This window comes from Acipenser ruthenus, chromosome 30, assembly GCF_902713425.1.
Source record: "Acipenser ruthenus chromosome 30, fAciRut3.2 maternal haplotype, whole genome shotgun sequence".
Lineage (NCBI taxonomy): Eukaryota > Metazoa > Chordata > Actinopteri > Acipenseriformes > Acipenseridae > Acipenser > Acipenser ruthenus.
The window spans coordinates 10,438,986-10,466,768 of record NC_081218.1 but is presented as its reverse complement, the minus strand read 5'-3'; the positions used below and the strand labels follow the sequence as shown (position 1 = coordinate 10,466,768).

General features: G+C 41.9%; 1 protein-coding gene across 2 annotated transcripts in view; it reads left to right on the top strand.

Annotated features, from left to right (window-relative positions):
- The window catches only part of LOC131702750 (plexin-A2-like), a 183,026-nt gene that overhangs the window by 86,504 nt on the left and 68,739 nt on the right, over positions 1 to 27,783 (top strand). For both annotated transcript variants that reach the window (XM_059004789.1, XM_059004788.1), the window contains exon 4: positions 13,607 to 13,741. In XM_059004789.1, coding sequence (XP_058860772.1) covers positions 13,607 to 13,741 — 135 coding nt within the window. The remainder of the gene's footprint in view (positions 1 to 13,606; positions 13,742 to 27,783) is intronic.

Below are 27,783 nucleotides of genomic sequence, written 5' to 3'. Positions count from 1 at the left end.
GATGATACATTCTTATAAAAAAGATGCACAGAAAGAAAACCTGGATGGCCGTTTTAATGTTCTAAGTGCTCCAAACAGATAACAGCAGTGTGTCGGAACCTTTGACTGCATGTGAGTAATGGAAGGTGATGCATTGCTCACAGTTCCCTGCAGTAATGAATGAGGTTGTGATTTCAGTGCAGGGTGTGGGCAGCTGGGGGAGGCACTCATACTGGTAATACCATTGATCCATAGTAAAAGCGTAGCAAAGTGTTAAAACACGGGAAAACTGTACGATTACAGTGCAAATTTAGCATGGTACATTTTTCTACGGGGAGCTCCCCTGGCTGGCACGGTGTGCGGCATGAGAACACAGCAGCCCCTGGAGATTATCACGTGATTAACGAGTTCTCACACTGTGTATTGTGCACCGTCCTCATTTAATACTGCAGTCAGCAGGCAACAGAGCGGTTTACAAGGAGTGTGTAATCATTATTATGTTTATTCCATTGCTACACACACTTCCATGCTCAGACAAACCGCACTGAAACTATATATACAGTATATATATATATATATTATTGATAAATCCATCTTTCATGATGGATTGTGGAAAAACAACATCTGCTAGAATCAGCACTTCAATGGATTTCTCATAATGCCATGCGGAGACACTGTATCTGTGTGTTTGCAAACAGTATACATATGTGTTGTATATAATATGCTTAAACATATTGATTGATTGATTATAACAGCTGCTGTAACCCCCTTCCAGAGGTTTAGATGAAGTCCTAACATGTTTTTTAGTCACCCAGAGATTGAGTTACAGCGGCATACTGTGATACCTTCTCAGTCAGCATATGCACATAGCTTGGCATTTTCTTCTTTAGAAAAAGTCACAGTTTTGGTTACTCTGCATTCTTCAGTGCAGCGGGGATGTAAATTGGGCTGCATAACAGCTTGAGCAGTTCCACTAATAGTTATACTGTACTATGATAATATTACTGTATTACTATCACAGGCAGAATATTATGCACAATGGTGTAGACCTAAATCTGAAGGCACCGGAACGCCACTAAAATATAGATTTTATTAATTATTATACAAATTCACATTTACTGTATACTGAACTTATAGTAAAACATATAATAGGTTATGCATTTATCTCATTTCTACACACAGCTGTAGTCGCTGCACTGTTGCTGTCGTCTTCATCAGCATTTATAGCCTTCTTAAAGAAGCCGTTTGTAATAGAAGTTCCTAATGCTTTTTTCATTGCATCAAGAGGGCTGACTGACTGAATCAGACAGTGCGTGAGATGTGAGTCATGTGACTAAGCATGCCTATTATTCAAGTTCGAATATACCACTGTTGCCTATAGAAAATTGTACTGGAACGACTATACCACTTGTTATGCATATAGAATTGCATCATTCCCAGCTATGGGTTATAGGTAGACCAGTGTGTTTGTTCTTAAACACAAACCAGGCAGAGATCTATCTTGATGAAATTCCAAGTACCGACAGGACCGTCCTTCTGCTGGATCTGTTTCTGTCGCAAACTGTCCCCACATGTGGAAGAGGCTATTCAGGGTTCATTGTTACAGAACAAAAGGAGTTTAAACCAGAAAGCAATAGTTTGGGAAATTGAATACAGACGGATTAAACCAGATCCTGGTAATTCATTCTCCTATCATACCTCTGTCTGTGCATGGATAGCAAAAACAAAAAATCTATTTTTAATAGTATTGTTCAGTTCACAGAAAAAAAAAACAGGCTCCTAGAAACAGGATTTCAAATGATTTGCAAGAAGTGCTGGAAATTCCAGCAACTTTTAGAAACTGTACAGGTCTGCTGGTGCCTTGCAAGGTGCAAAGCATGTAGATTTATTAAACCCGTAGGCGACTGTTCTACTCCAGGCGACCTACTGACTGATTGCAATACAATAAAAAAATTGTATTGCAATCTCTTGAACCAAACTTGACCAGAAGTTAAAAAAAAATAAAACATTGAAACTGTTTTTAAAAGTAAGAAAAAAAAACAACAGCCTACATGCATGCCCTAAGAATATTCCTAGATTTTATTAACATTAACAGGGTTGTGGGTTATTGCCTTTCTGCAGCAGAGCTATAGCCATGTACAGCACAGTCTGTCTCTTCAGATTGGAGGGGCTAATTTGTGAAACAGACAATGCAAGCCTTGCGCCGTTGTATTTGTTAAACCGTTATGCAAGTCTTTCCATGATGTGATTGTTGCTGGGGCGGGGGAGGTCTATCCTCTGAGGCTCACCCTCTGCCCCCCCCCCCCCCTCCCCCCCTTCCCCTTACCACCCCTTGGCCCCCCGGGCGGTGACAGGCGAGGTTAGTGATGCCGCGTTTCCTGCTTGCTTTCTGAGCTGCCAGCGTTCCAATCAAGCTCTCAGCAGGGTATCCAGCAGAACAAGTCATGTGTTATAATAACGCACACTCCAATGCACTGACCAGCACTAATATTCTAAAGGCGCTGGCCTAGTTATCTAGTACAGCAGTGTCTGTCGGCAGAGGCTCGCTCCAGTCAGCGCTAATACCCGGAACGAGCGAGAGGAGAAATATGGAACAGAACGCGATGGCCTCTTCACCTTCACAACCTGGTTAAGGCTGTTCAGCTCCACTCCACTGGGGACAGTAACAGTAACAGTCCAGGGTTTTCACCCAACCCATGGAAATATATTCATATTCAAATATATTTTATCCCCATGAGTCCAATACAGCACAAAAAAAGAAAGTGGTGCAAATTTGAATACTCAAAACCACAGTATTTAAAAAAAATGATAATTATTTCCATATATATCCAGTTGGAGTCTCAAGGGAAATGTGACTTTTTTATATACTTTCTGTGAACCTAATTAAATCAAATGAACATTAGGGTCAAGCCTGCTTTGCTCACTGCCTCTGAGGCTTTGGGCACTCTCTGAATTTCTGGCTGCTGACGTTCTGACATTGCAATCCGAGGTGGTGTGTGTCTACAGAACAGTCACTATCTAGTTTCTTTCCTGTACAGAAAGTCTTTAATGCACGACACACACACCACCCCTGGGATATTTCATGTTGCTCTAAACCGTAAACCTAACTCGGTATTCTTTCTTGGCGATGTAATCCACCCCATAGCATACTGGACTCTGGCCTAATAATATTGTGGTGCAGTGATTTCATATTGCAGTTCCAGTTCTTCAGCGCTGGGATCTCTGATTCCGAAAGCATATCCTCTGACTGTTCCGCTCCGACTCCCTGTTTAGGAATTTCCTTCCTCTGAAGTGGGGGAAAAAATATGATTTCCGTTCAAAACCTTTAAATTAGTGGTGACAGAAATATGTGCTGTGGTCTTCTTGTGGTGCGATTGTTATGTTAGCCGGCATTTGTTCAACTTTGCAGCTGCTGCCACTGCAGGCTAAACAGGATTTTGCATTTCATAAAACTATACTATCTGCATATTCTAATATAGATCACCTATGTATCCTCTTCTGTAAAGTGGTATTGTCTTGTCCATTTCTGTATAGGTAGTTTTTAATGACTAACCTTGTGTGGAAATGTCACTCCTATAACCAAGCCTTTGCAAACAGGCCGAATGATATCAAAGACTATACACTTGGATTCAAATGCGACACACACACTCCCACACATGCCAACACATGGCTCTTTCTGAACAAATCTATAGTAATGACTTCTACACATGCACTCTGGGAAACACTATCAATAAGTACAATTGATCTCAGCCGAAGCGTTGCATAATTTAAATTAAATAAGTGCAGTCTTTGTTTATTTACTTACTTATTTTGATGACTGTACTGTAATTCCGACTCTTAATGTTCCCTCCATTCATAGGGGAGCAGAATAAATAACTGAATTAGTATTGTATAGCTGACATTTAACTCTGAGTGCTTTTGTACTGCTGCATTACATGATTATAATACAGGAGAGAGATCGAATAAATCCTGTAATAAGATTGATGCCATGCATGATCTGGCTGTCTTTAAGGAGCCCTGAGCTGGAAGCAAGCATTATAGGTCGTCAGAGCTGCTTTTAGGAGTGTCACGTCTGTGCGCACAAGTACATGCATACTGGACAATGCATAAACACACATCTTTGTGTTGCTTTACCAAAGTGATTGGGTCCCTGCCAAATACCCAGCATGCTGACGGTATCGGGGTAAAGGGGCAGATTCCAATTTGTACCCATGCAAGCCCAAAGACTCCAGCTGCAGCAATGCACAATGTTAAACGTCCGTCAGCATGCACATTGCAAAAAAGCTCCCCCTGTCAAGGTTTGTGGGGGACACCAGCGTCCCTCTGCCATCAAAGATGCACTCAGTCCCCTGTCCCCATCTGTGTCCACTTCAGAGCCAGTGGGATTAACGACTGGAGGTGGCACAAACCCAGCCTGAGCCAAATTAGATTATAATGAAACCCTCCCTCTGAAGAACACTGCTTAATTAATTAGATCCTAATTTGCATAACTAGACACATTAAGTTTGCCTCCTGTGAAAAAACAGTCTGACGTGGTGCTATGTGTCAGACAGCTTTAAAAAATATAGCAAACAAAAAGTGAAATGCAATGATGGTAATCAGATCATTGTAGGGGGGCGGGGAGGGGGGGTATTTTTTTTCTTCTATATACATATTTAGATTAAACATGACAATTCAGATTCCTCTTGTCAGTCGCATATGAAAAATTGTTTGTTTACACAGGAGGGATTTTATTTGTATTTACTTTTCCTGCGGTGAAGGTGTCTGGATCGATCTCGTCTCAAGTTGCTTGTTACCCTCCATTAACACGGCGAGCCACTTGAGGAATTCAAAGAGAAGCTCTGTGACTGGACTGGAATTATCCCGGCTCTTTGGTAATGCAAACCCCATTGATTTCCAATGCCTCTAATGAGCTCCACTGGCCAGGCACTGGAAGAGAAGGACAGACACCAGAGCCACAGCGTGTTCCACACACCCCGAGGGGTTCATTTTATAAATAGCATTGGGACTCACAAATAGAAAAAAATTGTGTGTGTGTGTCATGTACTTTACCTGCTTCTAAATCCATTTAGTGACAGAACAACTTTCTGTTCGCCTGGTTATCCTGTCCATCTTTCTTAACTTACGGGTGCAGACGTATACAGTGGTTAGTACATCGGAATGAAAAGAAAAAGGGCATTTTAGTTGAAGCTGGGTATTAAAATCCCAAAGTTATTGTACAATCTCTCTCCCACAGGCTGTCTCTCTCTCTTTGATTTCGCCTTCTGTTTCAGCTCTTTGTTCTGTGTGCTTATATCAATGTACAAATGCACGCTTTGTGTCTCTGTGTGCAACATTAAATATATGCACACCACTGACCAAGTCTGTTTCCCTCCAGTCTGTTTGCAGGTGTATGGTGTATATTAAACGGGTCCAAACACACAGACACGCACACAGAGAGGCATGCATGTATTGCCTCCATGGCGAGCTGTCAGTGTAACTCTTTGTGAGTTGTGACGCTGATCAATTGAAGAGAAGTTTTTGTTTTCACGGGTTGGTTCTGGTAACACCCCCCCCCCCCCCCCCCCCCCCCCAACTGCACCTGCCTGTCACAGGCTGAGCGGGGCTGTTGTCCTCGGCAGCTGTAGCCTAGTTCACTGAGTCACACTTGTGGGGCTCACGTCTGGACAGTCTTCAGCTGTTTAACCCTACCCCCATCCCAAAGTATAGGGTCCGATCTTCCAAACATCCGTTTCATAGAAAATAATTGCAGTGTAAACTTAGTTTGTTGCAAACTTAATCTCCACTCCTCTACATCTACGTCCATGCGAATGACTGCAGACAGACAGCAGAAACATTATACCAGTAAGCTGAGCACTGGTGTTGCTGCCTGGTTTGGATTGACCCAATACCAGTTGGTTTTCAGTATTACTATTACTATACCTATTGGATGTAAACAGATTCTCTTATGACTCCCTGTAGTTTCCAATTGCTAAGGGAAATTATTCCTTTAAACAAGCTTACTGATTTGTAGTGGAATTTGGGCCAGGTCACAAAGGTTAATACCGTCTCTCCTCCTCTGCCATTTTTGTTAGATCTTTGACCCTGTAATCCCTATGCATTGTCCGCTAAGGGCATCAACAGCAGTGATCTAGAATGCTGCAACATTGTCAGAAGTATAGTCTATGCTCCATCTCTGGCCTGGCATCTACGCCACCATGTTATCTTCAGTAGAAGTTGAGAAATAAGTTAGAAAGGATTTGAAATTTCTACATTTATTGTTCAATGGAGATTTACCCTTTCCCTCACCTCTGATCTTTCGGGGGGGGGGGGGGTATGGGGGTGACCCTGGCTTTTTGTGTGCATTTATGGAGGGAGGGAGGAGGGAGTTATTAGGTCAAAACTTTCACTTAGAGAGGCCCATGTGTGTGTTAGGAATTTGGGTGGTTGCAGGCTTCAGACCGCTGAACAAGAAAATAGGAAAGACATCGAAATCACCTCTCACACAAACAGCAGGCCTGTGGGATCAGATCCCATTTGAAAGGACATTAAAATGCATGAGGAGGAAGCCGCCGAGGGGTCTGGAGCTGAGCAGGGGGCCGGTGCTGCGAGCCGGCAGTAAATTGGTTTTAGCGACTCATGATTGGTAGCCTATGGTTCTTGACAACGTGGCTGGACGGTGCTTCTTTAATGGCAGGCACAGTTCAGCAAATAACAAGCTGTTGTTTTTTTTCTCTTGATATGTGATTTCATGGTGGAATACTGTAACCCCCTTAGCATTCAAATATGTTGCAAACAACCGAAAGCAATACAAAGGCCACATCCATCTCCGAAGCCTCCAGGTTTTCTACCAATTGATGATCAATGCATTTGTCGTATTAGTTTTATGAGGATCAGGCTACATTATTTGGAAAAATATGATTCATAATGCAAGGATAAGGGACTGTGTGTGTGTGTGTGTGTGTGTGTGTGTGTTCCTAGGTCTATGTGAAACACAAATATCTGGTAAGATGTTAGATCTAATTAATAATAACAGCACACTCCATTCTGCTGTTGATCATTTTCATGTAAAACCTGATGTAAAAACACATCTTTGGAAGTCTAGCGAGGCAGTAAGGCTGACGTGCTGGAATGGAGAAGAGGTGTGTGAGGTTAGCATAAGCTCCCGGGTTCTCTGCACTTCTCAGATTATTTCCAGAAGTGTCCCAGAATCAGGCAGCACCTGAGGATGTGCATCTTATCCAGTAGACTGCTCCTCACACAGCCTGGCTTCACTTGCACACAGTGTCGCGTGTTGAGCACATCTAGAACTGAACATGGGACCATCCAGCCCACAGGCTGATATGCTGCCAGAGCCACTAGTTGCTGACTGGTACCTCCTGCTTCCAAAGCCTATTGGCTCAGTGCTGCCTTGGCTTCTACTCTACGCTGTTGCTTGGCTGTAGCATTCTGCCAGGTCCCAGTGATGGAACAGAATGTCTGTGTTCTCTGAAAAGAGACTTTTGCTCGTTGTTGTTGTTGTTGTTGTTGTTGTTGTTGTTGTTTTTTTGACTTGACTGTCTTCCCAGACAGATGCTGGGAGGAAGGAACTGCTTGAAAGAAACTGTAGCTCTTTAAAAACATCAACTCATCTCATCAACTAAACTAACACTGCAGCAACCAAATACACCCCCCGCTGGAACCAATGGGGTGTGCTGCCCTGAAGAGAACAGCTATACCACTAGCCAGTAATAAACATGTGCACATTTCACTTTTACTTTACTACTAACAGTGTAGCAACTCTCCAAATCTTTTGAACTAAACTGGTAAAGACCATGCATTTTATTACTTGAAAGTACCACTTGAACTGTATCTAATTACTGTGCATTTACATAGTAGTTACTTAGTAAATGCACTTACACATAATGATACAATTGTGTTCTTGCATATATCGTGCAAAACGATGTACACATGAAGTACATTGTAACTAAGCATAATAACATTGTAATGATGTGTAAGTGCACATGTATTTTATTGAGTAACTAACATGTAGATACACAGCAAGTTCTTATTTGTGCATTATGCAACACTTACTAAATTCAAAGTGCAGGTTAATGTTGAGTTTCATCTCCCGATGGCTTGGCTGTTGCTAGATTATATTTCTTTGGAATTCTTCTTTTGTTTGTTTTCTGTGGCTCCGTCAGTAGCATTTTGATATCCATCCAAAGCAGGCCATAACAACAGAAATGAAAATATTTTTTATTATGAAAACAAATTCCCCTAACTGAACCCCAATAAGAAACGAGACCTTGGAATACATTCTAAATGAATACATACAACTAGGTTATTTGATGTAGAATCTGTAATGCTTTTGAAGCGTTTTGAAAACTCCCTTAACTCAATCTAAGGTTAGACTACATCAGATTGGCAAAAGATCAGCTTTTTAATGTACTTCTAAATATAGGCTGTGCACTGTTGCCCTCTCCTCCAAATAGTCTAGCAGATGTCCAGGTTGCAGTATTAGCATTATTCCTCGCTTCAGTGTCCCTGTATCCTCATTCCCAGGTCAGTTTCAAGAGAGAGAGGGGAGAAGGGGAGGCATGGGGTGGACAGTACAGTATCTGTTAAGGTGTCTTCCAAGTTTGAATGCAGAATTGAAAGTGACAAGGTGACAATGAAACCAGAAGCCCTGCCGGTAACCCTGATAATTAAGCCAGGATTTTAATTGAATCAGCACGCTAAGTTCAAAGAGGGGACGGATAGGGGAATAGGGGGTATGCTCTTCATTTGTCTCATGGTCGGACGCAAAGACTGTAATTTAGGTTAAAAAAAAAAAAAGAAGTTGAATTTAGTTTTAGCTGCATGCAGGAAGAGGAAAGAATTTGTAATGAACAGTGCATTCTCACTTCTTTGTTCTTCTCAATTCTTCATTACTAAGTCTTGTGCTGGTGGCTGCCTGTCTATGTTCTAGTACACTATAATTAGAATATTTTCTCAGCGCTTACTGGTTGTATTTTGCATTGTATTACATGGGTGTGTGCTTACCGAGCTCCACTGTAAAGGCAAATAATGAAGAGTGGAGATGATTGCGCTGATGTGGGTTAATAACTCTCATCCATCCGGACTTCTGAATAGCCTGTAGATGTGTGTGTGTGTATACAATTATGGGAATAGGGCACTGTAGTGCATTTAGATTTAATCTATATGCTTTATGCATATAGATTAAGACTTACCTAGATGGCTAGATATGCAGTTGCAAGGGGTCAATGCTGTCATTCTCAGTATTTCAGTTGTGAGAGGCCATACAGTATATTCACACAGCATTGATATATCTTCTATCCAGATGAGACAATGCGTTGAGTGAAGACAGCCGCTGGCGAGCCACCCTGAAGCAAACCTAGCCATTCTGAGTCTTGTGTAATGCTGCAGGGAGTGTATGCAGGGTATTTATTTTCTTGCTAGTTTGGAACTTGTTTATTTCAGAAGAGTTCTGATGGAGCCGTCACATCCCAGGAACACAGACACGTCTCAGTGCTCCGGGCTACTGCTTTAGATTCACAGCGTCAACAGCACATTCTCTGAGAAAGACAGAGAATTGGTATTCTTTTTACCAATTTAGCAGAGACCGGAGAATACAGACTGGCAAATCACAACCCCCAGCCTTTAACCTGTAGATAGCTGTGTGTTTAAAAAAAAAAAAAAAAAAAAGAACACCAGAGAAATAAACAGCATCTGCTTTCCCACTGCCAATCCAGTCTAAGGAACAGTGAATGAAGAGACACGGACTGAGCAGCTATCACTGGAACATCACACACAGTTACAATGGATTACTGCATATTGGAGATTAAGAACAGCAGATTATTGTGTCAGCCCTGGACTGTTCTGCCTGTCAGGGTTGCACAAATCCAATAGCTGCTGTGCCTCTGGGTTGAACACGGCACTGAAGCAACAATGTGTGTGTTTGAGTACTCTGAAATTGAGTCTGGACATGGAAAAGGAATGAACACACTCTGTATACAGCTCGATGGAGATATTTGCAATGTTTGTAAAGCCCTTTTCTTTTTTGTGCAGTGGGTTGGCCACAAAGCTGCCTGTCCTCTTAGTAACTGGCTACTGTTATGAAGCTATGAGTCTCCTTACAACATTTGCATAGATTGGACACAAAACTAATGCAAATTCCCTCCACAGTATTTGTCTATTGGCAATACAAATGAACACTTGATATGTATCCCATTCATTATCAAGATAATTAAACTGTTCCGCAGACTTTAAACAGTCAATTCCCTTTCATGAACATGCAGCCTGTGAAGTGTGGTTTTGTTACTGTTCGCTATTGCGTTGTAGAACGTAGATTTTGTAAGTTATCAGTTGGTTGCAAATAATTGTGTATACCATTACATCTCAGGCAAAAGACAATTAAGCAACAGCATTAAAAAAATGAGAATAATTGAGAAATGTTGTGTAATATGCAGAAAACAATTACCCGGTGCTGCTGACATTTCAAAGCTCCAGACAAACAACTTCATTTAAGAGTTGGTACATTTAAGAGTCAGTACATGCCCCTTCGTTGTTTCTGTTTGGGTCTGTAACTTTAACTGTTTGTTTTTCCTTCCTACAACAAAATGTCTCAACCCAAGCACTGGTGGGTAAAGTCTTTGTGAATTTGGCCCATTGTGTGAACACACTGCAACTCTGTATGGTAATATAATAGAATTAAGTGCAATAAAATGCTGTTCCTCTGGCTGCTAATGTGTGCTTTGCAGTAGCCGGTGCTTTGCTGGAGTGCATTAGACCATTCACAGTTAACCGTGCCGCACACGCACGTGTCCTCAGCGCCTCCCTGTCCAGGAACTGCAGAGCCGCGGGCTGTCGAGGATTAATTAAATTACAATCAGACGTTGCAATGGATGGACTTCTGAGGCCGTTGCCATGGGAGCCAGCTTAAACAGCTGCTCTGCCTCCTGATTGGGGGGAAAGATTCAGAGACAGAATACTCAGTTACCACTTACATGACTGGGGACTCGCAAACAAAGAGCAAGCCTCCAGACCCCAGTTTACTCACTCACTCGCTTATTGAAATGAGGGGGAGAGAAAGAGACAGCGAGAGAGCAAAGTCACGTCAAATCAGAACACAGATGAATGATTTAGATCAGGCCGGCTGCTTTTATAGAGGAGGCAAGGTGGTGTAGCAGTGGCTTATGTTGGAGATACGCAGTACTGTATGCCCTGGTCCCTGTTTTTTAAATTGTGTATATATATATATATATATATATATATATATATATATATATATATATATATATATATATATATTACAAGGAGCGTTGTAACATTGAACTGCTTTAATCTAAAGGGTTAAATGTATTTGTATAGAAGGTAACATGAGATAATGAACTACTTCAGGGTCTGGTTGGAGGTTAAACAATTTAGAATAGGGTTAAAACAAAGACCAGGACTGACATGCAGAGCGTGACAGACAGAGGGACGTGATCCGTGCATAAGAAATTAATGAAAATAAAGCTCCTGTACATTGAGGATCACGATTTGAATACCACACAGAGGTAGAGTGCCGCAATTTAAACTGCTTTGTACTGCAGATCAAGAGCTAATGGGTTCAAAGCAAGGGGTGCTGAAGGCACAAACGCCTTCGTGCCAGCGCAGCCTCGCTGACATACGAGTTCAGAAGAGTAATATGTACAGGTGTTGTCTTATGAATTCTTAGCTAGTGCCTTCAAGCACCAGACCTGTCCTGTTTCAACTCATCCCAGATATGAGAAGAACAGTGTTTTTAAAAGAAAGGGGTTTGATTTTTGATGACAGCAGCAGACTTCTAAAAATTGAGACATGCCCTGACCACCTCCGACACCTTCTGCATAGCACCGGAAAACTAAACTGCAGTTTGAGAAATCTGTCGGGGGTGCTAGCGCTGTAATCAACAGAACAAGGCTTTGTTGTACAGCATGAGTATGTTATTGGCTCGACTCCCACGTTGCTGACGAGTTGTTTAATGGAATTACTGTGTCCCGGGGTCCTTTGGGGGACAAACAAACTCTTTGAAAGTCTGTGCAATGAGATGAATAATTCAGGATCGAGGAAAGATAAAACGCTACAAACAGGATTTAAGCGTTTGCTCTGCAAAAGCGAATCCTGGTTTGTTTTAAGCACCTTTGGGGGTGGAGATGGAGGAGGATAGCAGCACGAGGTGTTAAGTGTTCATAGAATAGTTTCCTGCTTAGTTTTGCTGTTTTAAAAAAAAATGATGGGAGCGAAACATTGCAAGCTCAAAAAAACACTTGAATGTGACTTTAACTGTTTCACACTTGCACTCCTCAACTCTGGCCCCTGCTTCACGTCACAAGACCCGGAATGTTGGCCTTCCTTGTGGTTCAGCAAATATTTCTGCATGCATGTCTTTCTTCAAAGTATCCACATTCCCTCATTGTTTGCTTTACTGCCTCTCTGTCTGTCTCTCTAGTTTATGACATGCTCTCAGACTTGGCCTACATCACTTCTTCTTTAATTCAGAGACCAGCTGGGATTCTAATGGTTTTTTAATGCGGCCCACTGCTAATGTGAATCCTATTTCCTTCCATTGCGGTTCTGGATTAGCCAGGAATAGGTGATTCAGTGTGTGGGCTGCTTGAGTTTCTCCATGACGAGGCGGGGGGCAGGTAACCCCTGATTAGTGGGGTCAAGGGGACTTTTTTTAACCTGTTCAAGGTCATAACCAAATAAAATAAACAGGCCAGGCAAAGTTAAAGTATAATGTTTAAAAGCAGGGGGAGGAGAGTGCAACACAAAACTCTTTAACATCCTCTAGGGATACTGGCTGTGGTTTCTGTGGTTTCTGTGGGTGTCTGGTATCTATTTGACTGCGAAACCAAAAGGAAACTTAAAAAAAAAACAACTGAAGGATAGGAGGGGGTATCAGGGGGTATCAGAACCAATTAATTACAATTTTGACTTAGCATTCTGCTGTGGCTGTGCAGTTGCAATTACCAGTATTAACACTACATAGAATAACAAAGTTAACTTTGTTGCAACTGCCTTTAGTTGGAGCTGCTTTGAACAGAGTTCAGAAATGTCTCTTTTGAAGAGCTGTAAGCAAGTGTAACGTTTAAACCAGTTGTCATTTTCAGTGAGCCGCAGTTCATTTTCTACTATATAAAATAAAACCTGTTACTCATTTTCATTGTCAGAGGCGATACTCAAGCTTGAAGTACTCAGGTCACCCCTTGTGCTAAGGGAATAGATTTTAAGGTGGGTTCAGGATCACAGTAGTGCAAAGAACTCATCTGAGGATGAAACAGGTTCAGATTCGCAAGGGCATTCATAGGTTGCATGTATTTTAAGAGACGCTTAGAATTGAGTGAGAGCACGAGTGAGCAGACAGAGGGAGATGGAGCAGTCTGTATATTGAAAGTGGCTGTATTGGATCCACGCATAAGAAATACTGTATGCATGTATCGAATACATCATTTCTGAAGCTCCTGCTTCTGCAACAGCACAGAGACCGATTTTTGAATTAGATTTGTAATCATATTGTTTGATGATGATGCACTGCACTTTTAAAAGCTTTTAGCTTCCTTCAGTGTGTCCCTGCCTGCTAAAATGATGAGTCAATCTCCAGTTGAAGCTCATGAGGTTTTTCCTTTCCTGTGATCCTCAGGTTCGAGTGGACGGCCCCTCGCATGGTGGGGTTCAGTACGAGACCATCTCTGTCATCAAGGATGGGAGCCCCATTCTCCGTGACATTGGCTTCTCCATAGACCAGAACTACCTCTACGTGCTGTCAGAGAGACAGGTAGGCTTTCATGACGCATTCCTTCTCCCCCTGTACAGTGCAAAGCATGCAAGCTTCTGCTTCACCTCAAAATCCTCCATGAAGGATGAGCGATCAGCCCCCAGGGGGTGCAATGCTTCCAGAGTCCAGTCATGGGGAAGCTGGACAGGACCATTGCCTAGGGAAATTCTATTATTATATTTAAAAATGTAACCTCCAATAGGCTTAAAAATACAAACAGGGCTCTGTGATGAGGGATAAAGAGGTTGTGTAGATGTGTTGTGTAGCAGTCTGCTACTTAGCCTAAACAAGAGAGAGAGAGAAAGAAAGAAAAATCACAGGGAAAGGAGGCAGTCAAGCAAAAGAGGTAAAGTGAGAGAGCAATAAGATGAGTATGAGGGCTGGAGCACTGCAGTGTGACACAGAGAGAGAGATGAATATGGCTGTTCTGGCTTTTCTAAAGGGTCTCGTGACTCATTGAGGAGGCAGTTTGATATAGTGCAGGTACCTCTGCTCAGTGTATTAATATCACTACCAGGAGCACTCTGTTTCGCTCACAGAGACAGTTATGGGAATGTGAGAGAGATTAAAGCAAGCCCATTGGCTCCTCTTATGTTCTAATGAGAAACAGGGGAGGGCAGGGGGGTTAAGGGTGCCAGGGGGTTAGGGGGGCAGGGGCAGTCACGGTCCGGAGAGGCCTGAAAAGTTGCCATAAAAAGTGATAAATGAGAGGCTTTTTTTTTAAATGCCTGGAGGTGCCTGAACTCAGTTTTGTCAGGGTCGTGGGGTTGACAGTCAGGAGATTTGGGGAGGGGGGGGGGGTAGACTCCAAGAGGAAAGTCTGCTTTATATACCACACAGTGCTGTAATACTAACCAGTGTGGGCTGTGTGAGAGTGTGGCAAGGAGCCAACAGCCTTTCGTTCTGTTGACTTGGGTGCCATTGCAAATAGGTTGAGGGTGACAGGAGGGGAGGGCATTAGGAACACAATTTTGGGACCTATTTCTGATCTGACATCATCAAATTGTTATCGGGGCAATGAAAATATTGTTGCAATTTTGTATTAAGGTGAGGAACCTTTTATTACTAATAAAGTATTATTCTGACAAGGCAGTACTTCAGAAGCACAGTTGCTGTAAAAAATAGATAAAGAAATGCAATAGCGCTGGTGCTTTTTTGTATTCTTCTACTTTAAGTGCTGTACAGACTCAATCAGTAGAGAACATGCTTTTGTTTGGTACAGTAAGTGCTTCTGTCCCCTTCAGCTCTGGGGCACATATACCCATAACAATAGCAATATTGGTAACATTGCATTAATAGCATTAATATTTATAAGACCGTTCTTATGCCTCTGCTGAAGGCACTTTACTAAATTCACACGTGATAAAAAAAATAAAACATCTAAATCTAATCAGCACAGTGCAGGTCGCTCAAACAGTGCAACGACTGCAAATACCATTAATGGGATTGTGAATCGAAACTACTGGAATCCCAAGGAAAAGAGGGGAAATTGCAATGGGTTTATATTGTCCCAATGTGGCCAGGTGGGCCTGGCCTCACAATAGTTTCAAATGTAAAAGCCTGGACTATTCACTCTAGTGCAAGTCTAGTAAGTAATAACTTGGAGGCACTTAAAAGCGAAATGGTTTGTTTTGCAGTTCCGTTTCTTTTCCAGTCTGTTGGTATAGAGCACCTGTCTATGGCAGTTGGTTTTGACAGCACTCCACCTACACAAGGCACACGGCTTTATTTCTCCGCTTTATTCTTTTCAAAGCAAGGCGGCCACAAGGAGACTGCAGCACAAATCATGCAGAGATAAAAGAAAGACAGCGACAGGAAGGGGATTGTCTTTTTAAACATTGGAATCTGGCAGCTTTTCAGTTTCCCTGCAGCGCTCAAATAATGTTGTTTTTTTTCCTCTTAAACCCCACCTGAAATTTCAATTACCAGGCTCTTGAATTAAAGACGGAGGGATTAATTATGGAGCTTGCAAGGATCCCTTTGTTTGCAGAGAGGCGCAGGCTCTGAATTTAGGAGATGAATGGGGGAGATTCACACCGAATTAAGAAGAAAAGCAATAACAGATTTAGCTGTCGTTGGGCACCCTTCTCTGAATAACAATGAGGCGTTTGGAGTAAATCACTCGACGTGTAGTAAATCACTCCTAGAACAATTATGGAAAATACACTCTGTTTCCAGAAGTCAGAGGAAATAAAATGTACAAGCTCAAAAGTCATGGGAGCTTTATGTTATAGTTTTACAATCTGGAATACTCCCAGTGGTACGTGCAAACAAAAACTGTAAAGTAAATATGCATGGCCTAAGGTATTTCTGCCTACTGAGTTTGTGTTGCAGTCTTCAGATCAAGTCAGCATCCATTCTTGATCCAGCATTCCGCACGTATGCATTTAAACACTTAATCATGATCAAGAACTTACTATAAAGTTTGATTAGAGCTTCCTACACATGCCAGTTGATACAGAGTTAATACCTATAGAATACCATATAGGATGATGTACAATATACAGTGCTACCCTGTTATAGTGTGGAATCGGTTATAACACCGTAAGGTGTGGCTCCCATTTCCCCCATAATGCAATTTGACTCGCAAACGTTGGGTGAACATTCCAAATAGACAGTACGAAGCATGGCAGACAGCATACAGCAAAAATCTTTCTCTGTTAAAATGCAACTCGATGCGGTAGACAGAGTAAGAAAAGGCGACACTCAAGCAGCAGTTTCAAAAGATAGAAATGTTGCAGAATCTACATTGCGTGGATGGCTAAAAGCCGAAGAAGAACCAAGGTTTCTTTTATATGAATGACTCCAAAGAGGGCTGCTCTAGGTACCTGCAAATTGTGTGTGTGTCTCCTTCCTTCATTTTCCATGGTACGCTACAGTATTGATTTGGCTTGTGTGCATTGTAAATCATTTTGGGAACAAAACTGCAAATGCAAAGGCGAAACACAAATAACTGGGTCTCCTAATTATGGACCCCGACAACCACATTATAATGGGGTAGCACTGTAATCTGACCTTGAGTGAGTGAAAATCATGTTTTACATAACATAGCATCCTATACTGCATTTTCATTTTTAAATAGATAGTTAAATAAGAATAAATAAACAGTACAGTACGGCACTAAGCTGGATCTTTTTTATCCTTTTGTTGGATAAATGTCCATTCTCCATTTCGATGAAAAACATGAGAAATTGTATTTGGGTTCAGAAAAAGCCCACGCACTGGGATCTTTATTCCTTTTATGATTCTTCTATTTATTTGTTCTAACCTGCTGTGTTTCTAGCTAAAGACAGATCAATCTCTTTGTCAAGGTTACAGGCAACAACTAGGGTACCAGTGTGTCTATTTAGCATGGCTCTGATTGCTGGCTGAATGTTTTAGTGGCACATTTCACAATAGCTCCCTAAATCATTTATTTAAATAATGCTCCACGCCCCTGTAGAGTCATGTGCATGAAAAGCAGGCATCAGATCAGGTGAGGTGTCAAGTGTTAGTAATATGTAAATATAGTCCATTACACATTACAGTATCCATATATTTGCATCTTGAGCCATTCTAAAAAAAAAAAGGCATAATACCACAATAGTGATTCCTCTAGAGGAAAATATATTTGAACTTTGACCCATTCGACTCCTGGAGACCATCACTTTCAATTCAAACACAAAATGTCTCATTTTCAATCACTCGACAACACCCACAGTATAGAAATGTTCATTCATTAATGATCAACAAAATGAGAATACATTAAAAAAAAAAAAAAAAAAAAGATGTACAGCTGGTACATTCTTATCTTGGAGAAACGGATAATGACACAGAACGTCTGTAAAGCACTGAAACACTACGTTTTAAAAAAAAGAACTGTACTGCTGAACCTCATCTTCTTTAATATTAGCATCACAAGGGTATCCATGTATTATAAAAAATAATAGATGGGCCTCTTCAGTGAGTTACAGGAAAACAATTCCATCTCGGGTGTCTGTGACAGTTTATAAATGACCTTTGATCTTGTAATTTATGACGTCACAGAAACCCTAGATGAAATTATTTTCCTGTAACTCACTGAAGCCCACTCTCTCTCTCTCTCTCTCTCTCTCTCTCTCTCTCTCTCTCTCTCTCTCTCTCTCTCTCTCTCTCTCTCTATATATATATATATATATATATATATATATATATATATATATATATATATATATATATATATATATATGGGATAGGATGGGCTATATCAGAGATTTATACAAGATGGGGAGCACAACAAGGGAGTTTTCTGCAATTCCGTTCTGGGATTGCAGAATACAAACAGGAATATTTAGAAGCCTGGCTGCATGTTCAGATGGTTGCAGGGATTTCCTAATGTATCCCGAAATGATGGTTATAGACATTTCTATGCCATTTGGGTCTGCATTGAAGCTGAACATCAGCAGCACAGAGAAATCCTTGCTCTATTACGGGCTCATTGTGGCGTGTGACTTGTGATTACCGTGGCGCGAAGGCTTTGAATTCGCAAGACTGAATGCAAACCTGCAGAAGTTTTTGCCTAATCCTCTCATTTGTTTACAGCTCGGGGGTGATGCAAATCCATCTGATCTGCCAGCGGATTGACCTCACTCCTTGTTTGCAAGTCCATTTCCATAGTGGCTGCCTGGAAAATCAATACATTTAAAATTAGGAAGAGGAACAGACCTCATGACAATGCTAAAAGAGTGCTATAAAGCCCCTTCTAAAAAGATGTGCAGATAAAGCGAAGCCTGTTGTAAAGTGTTGTAAAGTCTTGGACTGCCCAGTGTTATTTAGGCAGGGTAGTCCAAGACTAGTGGTAATCAGCTGTGCATATGAATTAAAGAGCATGTAAGCACTGTACTTCCACAGCATGTCATTGATATAAACACTGTCTGCAGCGTTGCTGATCCCTTTGCATTCAGTCTTGTCCAGGAGTCTGATTGAGTGTTTTCCAGTCACTGTTCCAAACAAGCTTCCAGCTTGGACAGGTCCCTCAATTATGATCAACCAATGGTAGCGTCTTTGAGTTCCTCTACATATCCAGGCTCGCATGGGTTAAAGGTTGCTTGCTTGCCCAATATAAACCCATTACCATTTCCAAGATCATTAGAAAAAAAAAAATCATGTTGCCAATTTCTGAAAGTGCTCAGCTGTGAAATGTAAAACCGATGCATGCATTTCTTTTTTCAGTCCAGGTCTGTGCTTGTTTCTTTTTTTTCTGTTATTTGCTGGGTGGCTAATGTTCAGGAGCCAGGAGGAAATGAGTTCCGGGGGTAGTGAGCCGAGGGAAATGGGAATTGTTCACACCTCTCTCCGACCCACGCCATGCACGCAGAATTAGAGAGGAGAAGAGAAACATTGCCGGCAATATGGAATAGAAATTGAGCAAATGGCGTAAATCAGTCTGTTCTTTACAGATTTTAATTGGGTTAAATTTGCAGTGGGAATAGCACATAGAAATCGTGATGAGTACAGGCGATGCTCTCATTGTATGTACATTGGTTGGTCGAAAAATTAGCAACACCTGCCATACGGCTGGTATGGTTCAGGGCACCGTGAGCCTTCACTCGGGATTTGAAGCAGGGAGATGCACCTTAAGCAGAAGCTTTCCAGACTACAATGTGTCTCTCCATTTCCAACAATGGGTCACAGCATGCTACATGAGTATTACTAAATAGCAGAAATGTTTATGACTTGATTATTTTGTAAGCTTTTAAATAGAGTTCGCATATTCTAGCTGTGAGTGCTTTAGCAGTAATTGTTGGATGTGTACTGCCTTTTTTCTGCTTTAAACTGTAGTTTTCATCCGGTTAATTACGGTAAGCTGACACCTCACCAGTGTGTGACGAAACTGGCTCTCAGCCCGTTGTCCTCTGGTCCAAGCTGTTTTCTGTATGGTGCAGGAAATTAACACCACAGCAGGATGTGATTAATAAGGAAATCAACATTAGCCACTTAGAGCCATCACATACTGTATCATCTATACACTCCTTCTGCAGCCACTGGGTTCATCTGTCTTAAAAAGACTAGCTGCAGTTACATTAAAGTGGCTATAGCCAAGAGATACAGGCATGCCATGAATCTTCTCTGAGGTGAAATTTCCGCCCACCACATGGGTCTCAAATGGGCCGTTTTGAAAGCAGCACATGTAATAGCTGACATGCATTTTAATTGGAACTATAGAATTTGTAATCAAGTGATGATTATTACTTTACTGGAATTCAGTATTGATTTAGGCAACACCTGACTGCTTTTGCATTTTGATAGAATTTCATTGGATTTCAGTAACAACCGAGTAGCTCCTGTTGTGTAGTTATTTTGTGGTTTTGCCCGTAGTACTGTATTGAATACTAAAATTTTTTTGTTTTCTTATGGCAGTGGTGACTAGTGGTGCAGCCTCCTGTTTCCCACTGTGGCACCTGCTCCAATATACGATCCTTGTATTAACACTATAATGGCATGCCTGTGCTGTAAAGGGTGTGTGCTCTTTATCAAAGGAGAGCCATGTTCTTAACAGAAAGAGGATTCTCTTTCAACAATGGACAGCTCATTGGAAAATGCGTAAAAAGAAAAAAAAAACAACCATAGAAAGAGCATGCTATCCTGACCTTTTGAGCGTCTGTCCAAAACGCTAACCGTCATCTCCTTTGTGGAATGCAGGGGTTCCCAAGGGTTACCACAGAAATTGTCGAGAAACAGAATGGGATTGTGCTGTCCACTTCTTATACAGCGCTCGTGTGCAGACAAGCTGACCTTTTGTGAGTCGAGGACAGCTGGAATTTTTCCCATGGACAATGCAGCTGCACCAAATGTGTTTGTTAGTCTTGTTTGAAAGCGATTTGGGGTTTCAGGTGGACAATAAATAAATAAATAAGAAATGCAGCCATACAAACAGGTTCAGCTGCAGCTCTAGTGACTACAGTGCACAGTACGGTGCTTCAGCCTGCTAACAGTCCCAGTAAGGCTCTGTGCCAGAGATGTCTATATTGCGGTTTAGCCTATAGATCATAACTCATCCCTTATCCCTCATCAGTGAGAGGGGAGCCGGCGAAAGAGCAGGATAATATTTCCTCTTTAGTCTCCCAGGCCGGACTGACACATCTCCCTGCCGGTTCACTTATTATTGACACTCGGACAAATAGGAACAAATGCCGTTGTCAATACTCCCCGCAATGGTTATTGATGAAGCTGTTTAAAAAAAAAAGTGTTATCTGAAAGTAGCAGGTTTTTTTTTTTCCCCCGTTACCACTTGAAATTGGTGCACTGCTGTGTCATTCTGGAATCTGCGAGGTCAGAGTTCAGGGGTTGGAGGTTAACTGACTGAGTAAATAAAACATATAAGGTCAGCTTCTTGACAGAAATGAATACAAGTCATGTGATTAAAGGACCCATCGACTTAAAGGCTTCAGTAGAGGACCAAGTGCCTGTTCTTTTTTGTTGTTGTTGCTATGCATACAAGACTCTTGTGGAGTGCAACTTTGAGAGTTCACTGGGAGGTTATGGAAATGAAATACATTGTTCCCCAACGTGCTACAACAGTTTCCATGTTCTCCTAGATGTAAAGCTGTAATAATACATTTAAGAATGCAGATTACTTTAATGATTGATCAGTACTGTACGTGACACAGGGAAGGCATTGAGTGGCGCAAATGTGTTTTTCATGTTCTGTTGCTTCATGTACCTGGAATAATAACCACTGACTTTGTAAATGTCAGAGGCTGTCTTGGAGAATGCTGGGTTATGGGCATGGGAGCTAAATGTTTAGGGCCAGGCTGGAAGGAAATCCTGGACTGGAATAGCTGTCTGGGACGATCCCCATACTGTATAAGCTTCCTGTGGTATTGCCACATAGGTAGCCTTTTAGAAGTGCTTGGCAGTGGAGTCTTTTGTTTAGAGTTATTAAATACACAATACATGTTAGCTATCTCATGCTTATTTGCTTTGCTAAGCACTTGTGCCTCAGTGGATTTTCACACACCCCTCTATTCAGTGCAGCAAAGCTATTGCATGGGTCATGTCTCCTTTTTCAAAGTGTATTCACTGTGTCAGTTTAGCTTTGTGATGACACCTCTCTGGGGAAAAAATCAATGATTCAGTTTTGCGAATTTCACACATACATGAGCGCGAAGATACAGACTTGAGTCAATCAGATAGCTTGCTGGGTCATTATCACAGGGTTATACCTCTCAACTCATCGCTGCAAAAAAAAGAAAACATTACAATTTGGAAATTGAAACATTCCAGAATTCCTAGTCTAGGTTTGAATCCACAGAATGTGGAATGCACTGCTATCAGAAATGATGCGTCCTACAAAGGGTTACAATTTCTGGTTTGGGACTTCTGTATTTATAAACTGCATATTTGAAAATGATGTTCCAACCTTGATTGTTGTATTTTCAATAGTATGGCATGCAGTCCTTGCTGCTTATCCCTAGAAACCTTTGAGACACATTAGTATTACCAGCCTCTACCTTGGGTATTCCCTTGTTAACGCACACGTCTGCAAAGAAGACCAGGTTTGACTGGTTAAGGGTCACTTATCTCCTTCCTGAACCGTCTAATCCCTGACACTACGCCACTATCGATACTGTACCTACATTTTGTCTTCTTGAGGATGCGAGTTACTAGCCTCCTTTGTAAGCCGTCTATCTGTGTCGCTGACCCTTGACTCTGAGAGTGTCTTCTTACTGCCTCTGCCTTTGCTATCTCTTGGCTGTGCAGAGGTTGAGGGAGGGCACAGATAAATCCTACACAAGCATGTGATGAAATCTACACTGGAAAGCTGTAACCTTGTTTGTTTGTTTGTTTGTTTATTTATTTTATTTACATTTTTATAGCGCCTTTAACCAAGGCGCTTTACAAATTTAAACAAAATGGTACCATGAAGAAAAATGGATGAAGAAAGAATGGAAGTTATTGGGCTAGGGTGAGGAGATGCAAATGAGTTGCTAATATGAAAGCAAAGGGCCAGAGTCTAGGTCAGGCAAGCAGGGTCATAACAGGAGGTCAGGGGCCAGGAGTATTAGTAAGATGGACTAGGGAGAAGAGAAGCGTTTTGAGGGAGGAGCGGAAACTACGTAGTGTGGGTGACCGTTTTATGATAAGTGGGAGTCTATTCCAATGAAGGGGAGCAAGGAACGGAAACGGGTTTGAGCACAGGGCGAGGGTGAGGCAGAGAGGGACAATAGGGATTGGGAGTGTAAGGGACATGGAGGAACGTAGTATGTAATGTATGTGCTGTAAACACCGGCAAGGGGGGTTATTGACTTCAACGCAAACTTACCCTCCTTTTAAAAATGAGCACTTTTAAAATGCCAAAAAAATCTGTCAAACCCAAGAATTAAGTGATGTGCCAAATACTGTCGAGCTCCATTCATTAGTGCAGCATAGCTGTCTACTGCCTGCCTGCCTGCCTGCCTTGTCTCTTTGAGGATTAGCTGCCCCTTCAGTTCACTCAAATTTATTTTAAAAGCTTTGGAATGCTCAGCACAGACTTTACAGGCTCACAGTGCAGTTTATCCAGTGAGCTCTGTGTTTCATGGTGTTGCCATGGGGAATTTACAGTACATCCCCCCCCCCCCCCCCCTGGAAATATGAATTCCACCAAATCCCTCTCCCCTAACCTCTCATCCTTCACAGCCAACTTCTATAAATATATATATATATATATATATATATATATATATATATATATATATATATATATATATATATATATATCCTCTGATAACCACCAACAACAACATGTGGGACAGTCTATAAAATCTGCCATCATTTTTCATTTCCCAGACCACATTATTAATGGAATTCTTTACCTGGTCCCCTGAGATCTTCCCCCCAGCTAAATAGCATTTATTGTCTGTGCCATTTCACAATGCAAGAGCAGCATCTACACATGTAGACACACAATAACAGGGTCTGGAACTGTACAAGCATCCATGGAATACATTACAATCAATTCAAGTGCAAAACCTGTTTTATCACTAAATACTTCAAAAGCAGCTTTGGCTTGCACCGTTTTTTCTTTTTTCTTTTTTTTTTTTAATCATCATGCGTTCAAGTCCTATCACAAGAGACACTGTAGTACCTTTGACCCAGGAATGTGCAGTTCAGTTCATCTGTAGTGTTTGTTTTAATCGTACTCAGCACAGCTCAGAGCACTGAAGTGCCGCTGCTCTTATTTGGCAGCAGGGCAGAGCCCCTGCTGGAGCGTCCTCCCTCCACAGCCTGATGAGCTGCCAGCACTGCATATGATCTTCATCTGAAATAACGCACCGCAGCTGCATTTCTAAACAGTTTCTTGGGAGATGAGATTGCTTGCATGGTAATAATGTTGATGTTGTTCCGAAGAGCTACATCCCAGTTCTCGCTGTCACTGCAAATGCATCCCCTTTGCTGAGAAGTACCCTCGACTTGTATGAAGAGCAAAACCAGTCCAAAGATGTGACTCTCCAGCTGCTCCACACTGCCGAGCAAGCATGCTTCAAGCCTGCTCTGGAGAGACTCATCTCGGTTCAATCTCCATGCTCATCCCATCCTTCGTGCCTGCAGTGTGAACGTGGAGTGCTGTATATGGAGGGCTATGTGATCCATTTTGAGCCCAGATCTCCAGTGATAAAAGTCAAGTGCACCCTCTATCTCAATAAAATGAACTCTCTCCAAGGAAAGGGTTAAAGGAGGGTACTCAGTGATATTTTTTTTTTATTTGTATTATTATTTCATGATAAATGATGGGGCAAGCTGAGTCAGCAGTGCAGGGCTGTCTTCCAGTGAAAAATGAAGCAAACATAAAAAAAAAAAATCTGCTCCTCACGTTCAGCAGCATATTTATGACAGTGTCTCGCTGAACTGTTTCAGGTCTTTAAATTAAAACACTGTTACTTTCTAAACATAGTGTTCTATCCTGTAGGAGGATTTATTGAGTTCCAGGGACAATAATATGTTGCTCCAACGAGGGAAAGATTTGGACAGATATATCGAGAACGAAGCCAAATAAAAGAGTTTTTTTCCTGTACTCTGGCTGTAGCATATGCTGGAACAATGGCTATGTAAATTAGCGAATTCCTTAAAGGCTGGTTGTGTATAGTACAGCATTCTGCGTATCAAATAAATTCCACTGCATCTGTGCACCTGGCCAAGGTAGCGGCTTTGGTTTCTGTGGCCAGGGCTTGTCACGTTGGTTAACATTTGCATGTGTTGCACTGCACCATGGAACGGTGGAAAAGAATCACCTAGCCGGCAGTCTTATTTGTTTTCATTTAACACTTTAAACCTGATTTTAATACAGCTGTCAACTCTAAACCCAAACCATCAGACAGTGCAAATATGTGAAATATTTCAGTGCAATATAAAAATGACAATTTCTCCTTTTTATAAGAGTACTATTAAAGTGCACAATTCAATATTGTAATCTAACATGATTTATCCCGTAATCCTTTTTGCTGCAAAGTTGTAACACCAAGTCCAGTTGGGGCTGCATGAAGGATATGAAGGGTTAAACTGTTTAGAAACTAGTTTATAAAATAAAATAAAGTAACAGGATAAGAGTTACATGTACAGTAAAGTGTTAAAACAAGCTGAGTTTTTGTTCAGCAAAATTCAATGGAATTCGGTGTTTCCTCTGGGACCCCCTACTGACCCACGGGTAGAAATCAATATTCTAGCAGCACCCCCTCGTCTAATTCAAGACCCCCACAGAGGCTGCTGAGACACCGACAGCAATTAGAGTAGCATGAAGTGTCGGGCCTGTTGATTTTTACAGACTGTTCCCTTACATTATTAACCCCTCGCATCACAGGCGGCTTCAGGGACTGATGTGTGCGTCTCTGAGGGGCCGCCTCTTCCCATGTCACCCGGGGGGATAACTGCGTTCAATTGGAGCGAGCCACATTGACGTTTAAACTGCAGTTGATCTTGAACTGCAACTCTACACCCTAGCCCACGCAAACCAACAGCGGGCTGTGAAATAAATAGATAGATAGATAGATAGATGGATAGATTGATCTATCTATCTATATCGCTATATATCTAACACTAAGACAAATGTTGATCAATTGCAGAAAAACAGCACAAGGGTACACTACAGTATGTACAAAGCATTGAATATAGTAAGGACTGGTATTCATGAGAACTTTCTCAACTTTACATTGAAATTCAATACTTTTCTGCTACTGTTACCATTGTGAGGTAGGGAAGCAAAGCCACCTACAGATCTGTCTGTATGTAATACTGTACATAGAAGCAGTGTTAATGGACATGTACACCTCAGTCCTCATGTGGATTGCAGATCCAAATGGATGGAAATGATTTACCATGAAACACTCTTCCACAAATATTTTCAAGAGAGTGCAAGTGGAGTGTAGAGAGCTCAGGAGGCCCAGCTAGCAGGTGAATTAATTCCTGTTTGCAGTTATATAACCACAGCGTTGCATGCAAACCGCAAGCATGATTATACCCCTTTCAAGTGCTCCCCCAGACTCCTGCTACCCTTCCCTTTACTTTGCGTTTCCATTCATAGATGCAGCAAGATTAGAATGGGTTGAGAGCTCAGTGTTGGGGAAGGGACTGATCCCCCTGGCTCCCCTGCTTTTGAATGCTAATTCCAAAGAGAGAAAGATCCTCTCGTCTCGAATGAAGTTCAGTGAACCAGTTTGCTTTTTTTTTTAATTAGACATTTTTGTTTGAGGGAAGAAGAAAATAAATAACTAAAAAGACAGGTTGTACTCCCCAGACCTTTCTATGTTGTCAGAAAAGAACATACTCCACTCAAAGGACGCCCAGGACTGTATAGCTGGCTTGCAGGCTAGGATTACGCTGGTGCACGTGTGGACCTGGCTGCAGGCTGTTTGCTTAAATCCCAGACTCTTCATTTGCCAGTTTGCTGGGTTTTCTGCTTTCTTGATTCAGTGATGTTCCACTAAACCGCTCCTTGGCATCCCATTTCGAAGTAAGCACTTCATCCTCTTGGATGGTTACCTAGTTTGTACCGTTTGTTGCTTTGATTGGAATACTGTACAGTGCAGCTTCAATGCTGTTTGCATTTGGGTGTGGCTGGGCTTGAGAGGTGCCAAGATAATTTGTTCTGCTGGATTGTCTGAAACCGGAATGTAACCTCCTAAATGATAAGTATTTTTTTGTGATAACTCTTGGGAACCGCTGTTCATCAAGGAGGATTATTATGATTCAATATCCGGATGTCAGATTTGTTTTTGAAAAGCGTTTCCTCCTGTCTGGTAAAGTGAGCTGTCAGAAACATTTCAACGTGAGCGCGTTACCCAATTCCGCTTGGAGAACTAGAGTGTCTGAGACACCTGTTTCAAACTGTGACAGCACACTTAAATATTACGGAAGCATGCTCTTTGATGAGCGTCATTTCTCTACTTTTGAAGTATTGAAGAAGACAGGCGCCGCACTGACGAATATTTGTTCCGATTTGTGTTTGCTTACTTTCTTTTGTACTTTTTTCTCTGAGAGGCTCGGTAGATATACGGGGAGGATGAAAGCAGATGGAATCGACGTGCTCTGTGGCGGTTATGCCCAGTGGCGCCGTGTGAGCGCTCACTGAGGTGCTCCAGCTTGTTAGAGTGTGTAAGCTTCCATCATCGTGGAAACGCTGTCATAAATCCGGGAGAACAGACGAGAATAGAAGCTGCAGACGGCCAGGGGAGTAGCAGTGGCAGTGCTGTTTTAAAGCTGAAACTTAAAGGCTGAAATCATTTGATCGGTTCTGCCCTCTGTGGCTGAGTTCCAAGGCACACATGAAGAGGTGGGTGTTGATGGTTTCTGGAAGGGGGTGCTTACAAAGCCTTGTAACAAGAGCTGGGTTAGTGTTGCTCCTCTTGATGGACCAGTGGGATCATTGCCACCACAGAGACAGGCAACTGTGTTTTTTAGCAAGACTACATCAAATAATAATAATAAGCAAGCCCAGGCTTTCAGTCCATCTTCTCCCAATTAATCTTATTGTAGCTGTCGAGTTTGTAGCAGAGCCCTTCTCGCCAGCCCTCTCTCTTGTCAGTCTTGCCTCTGGACTGATGTTTCAA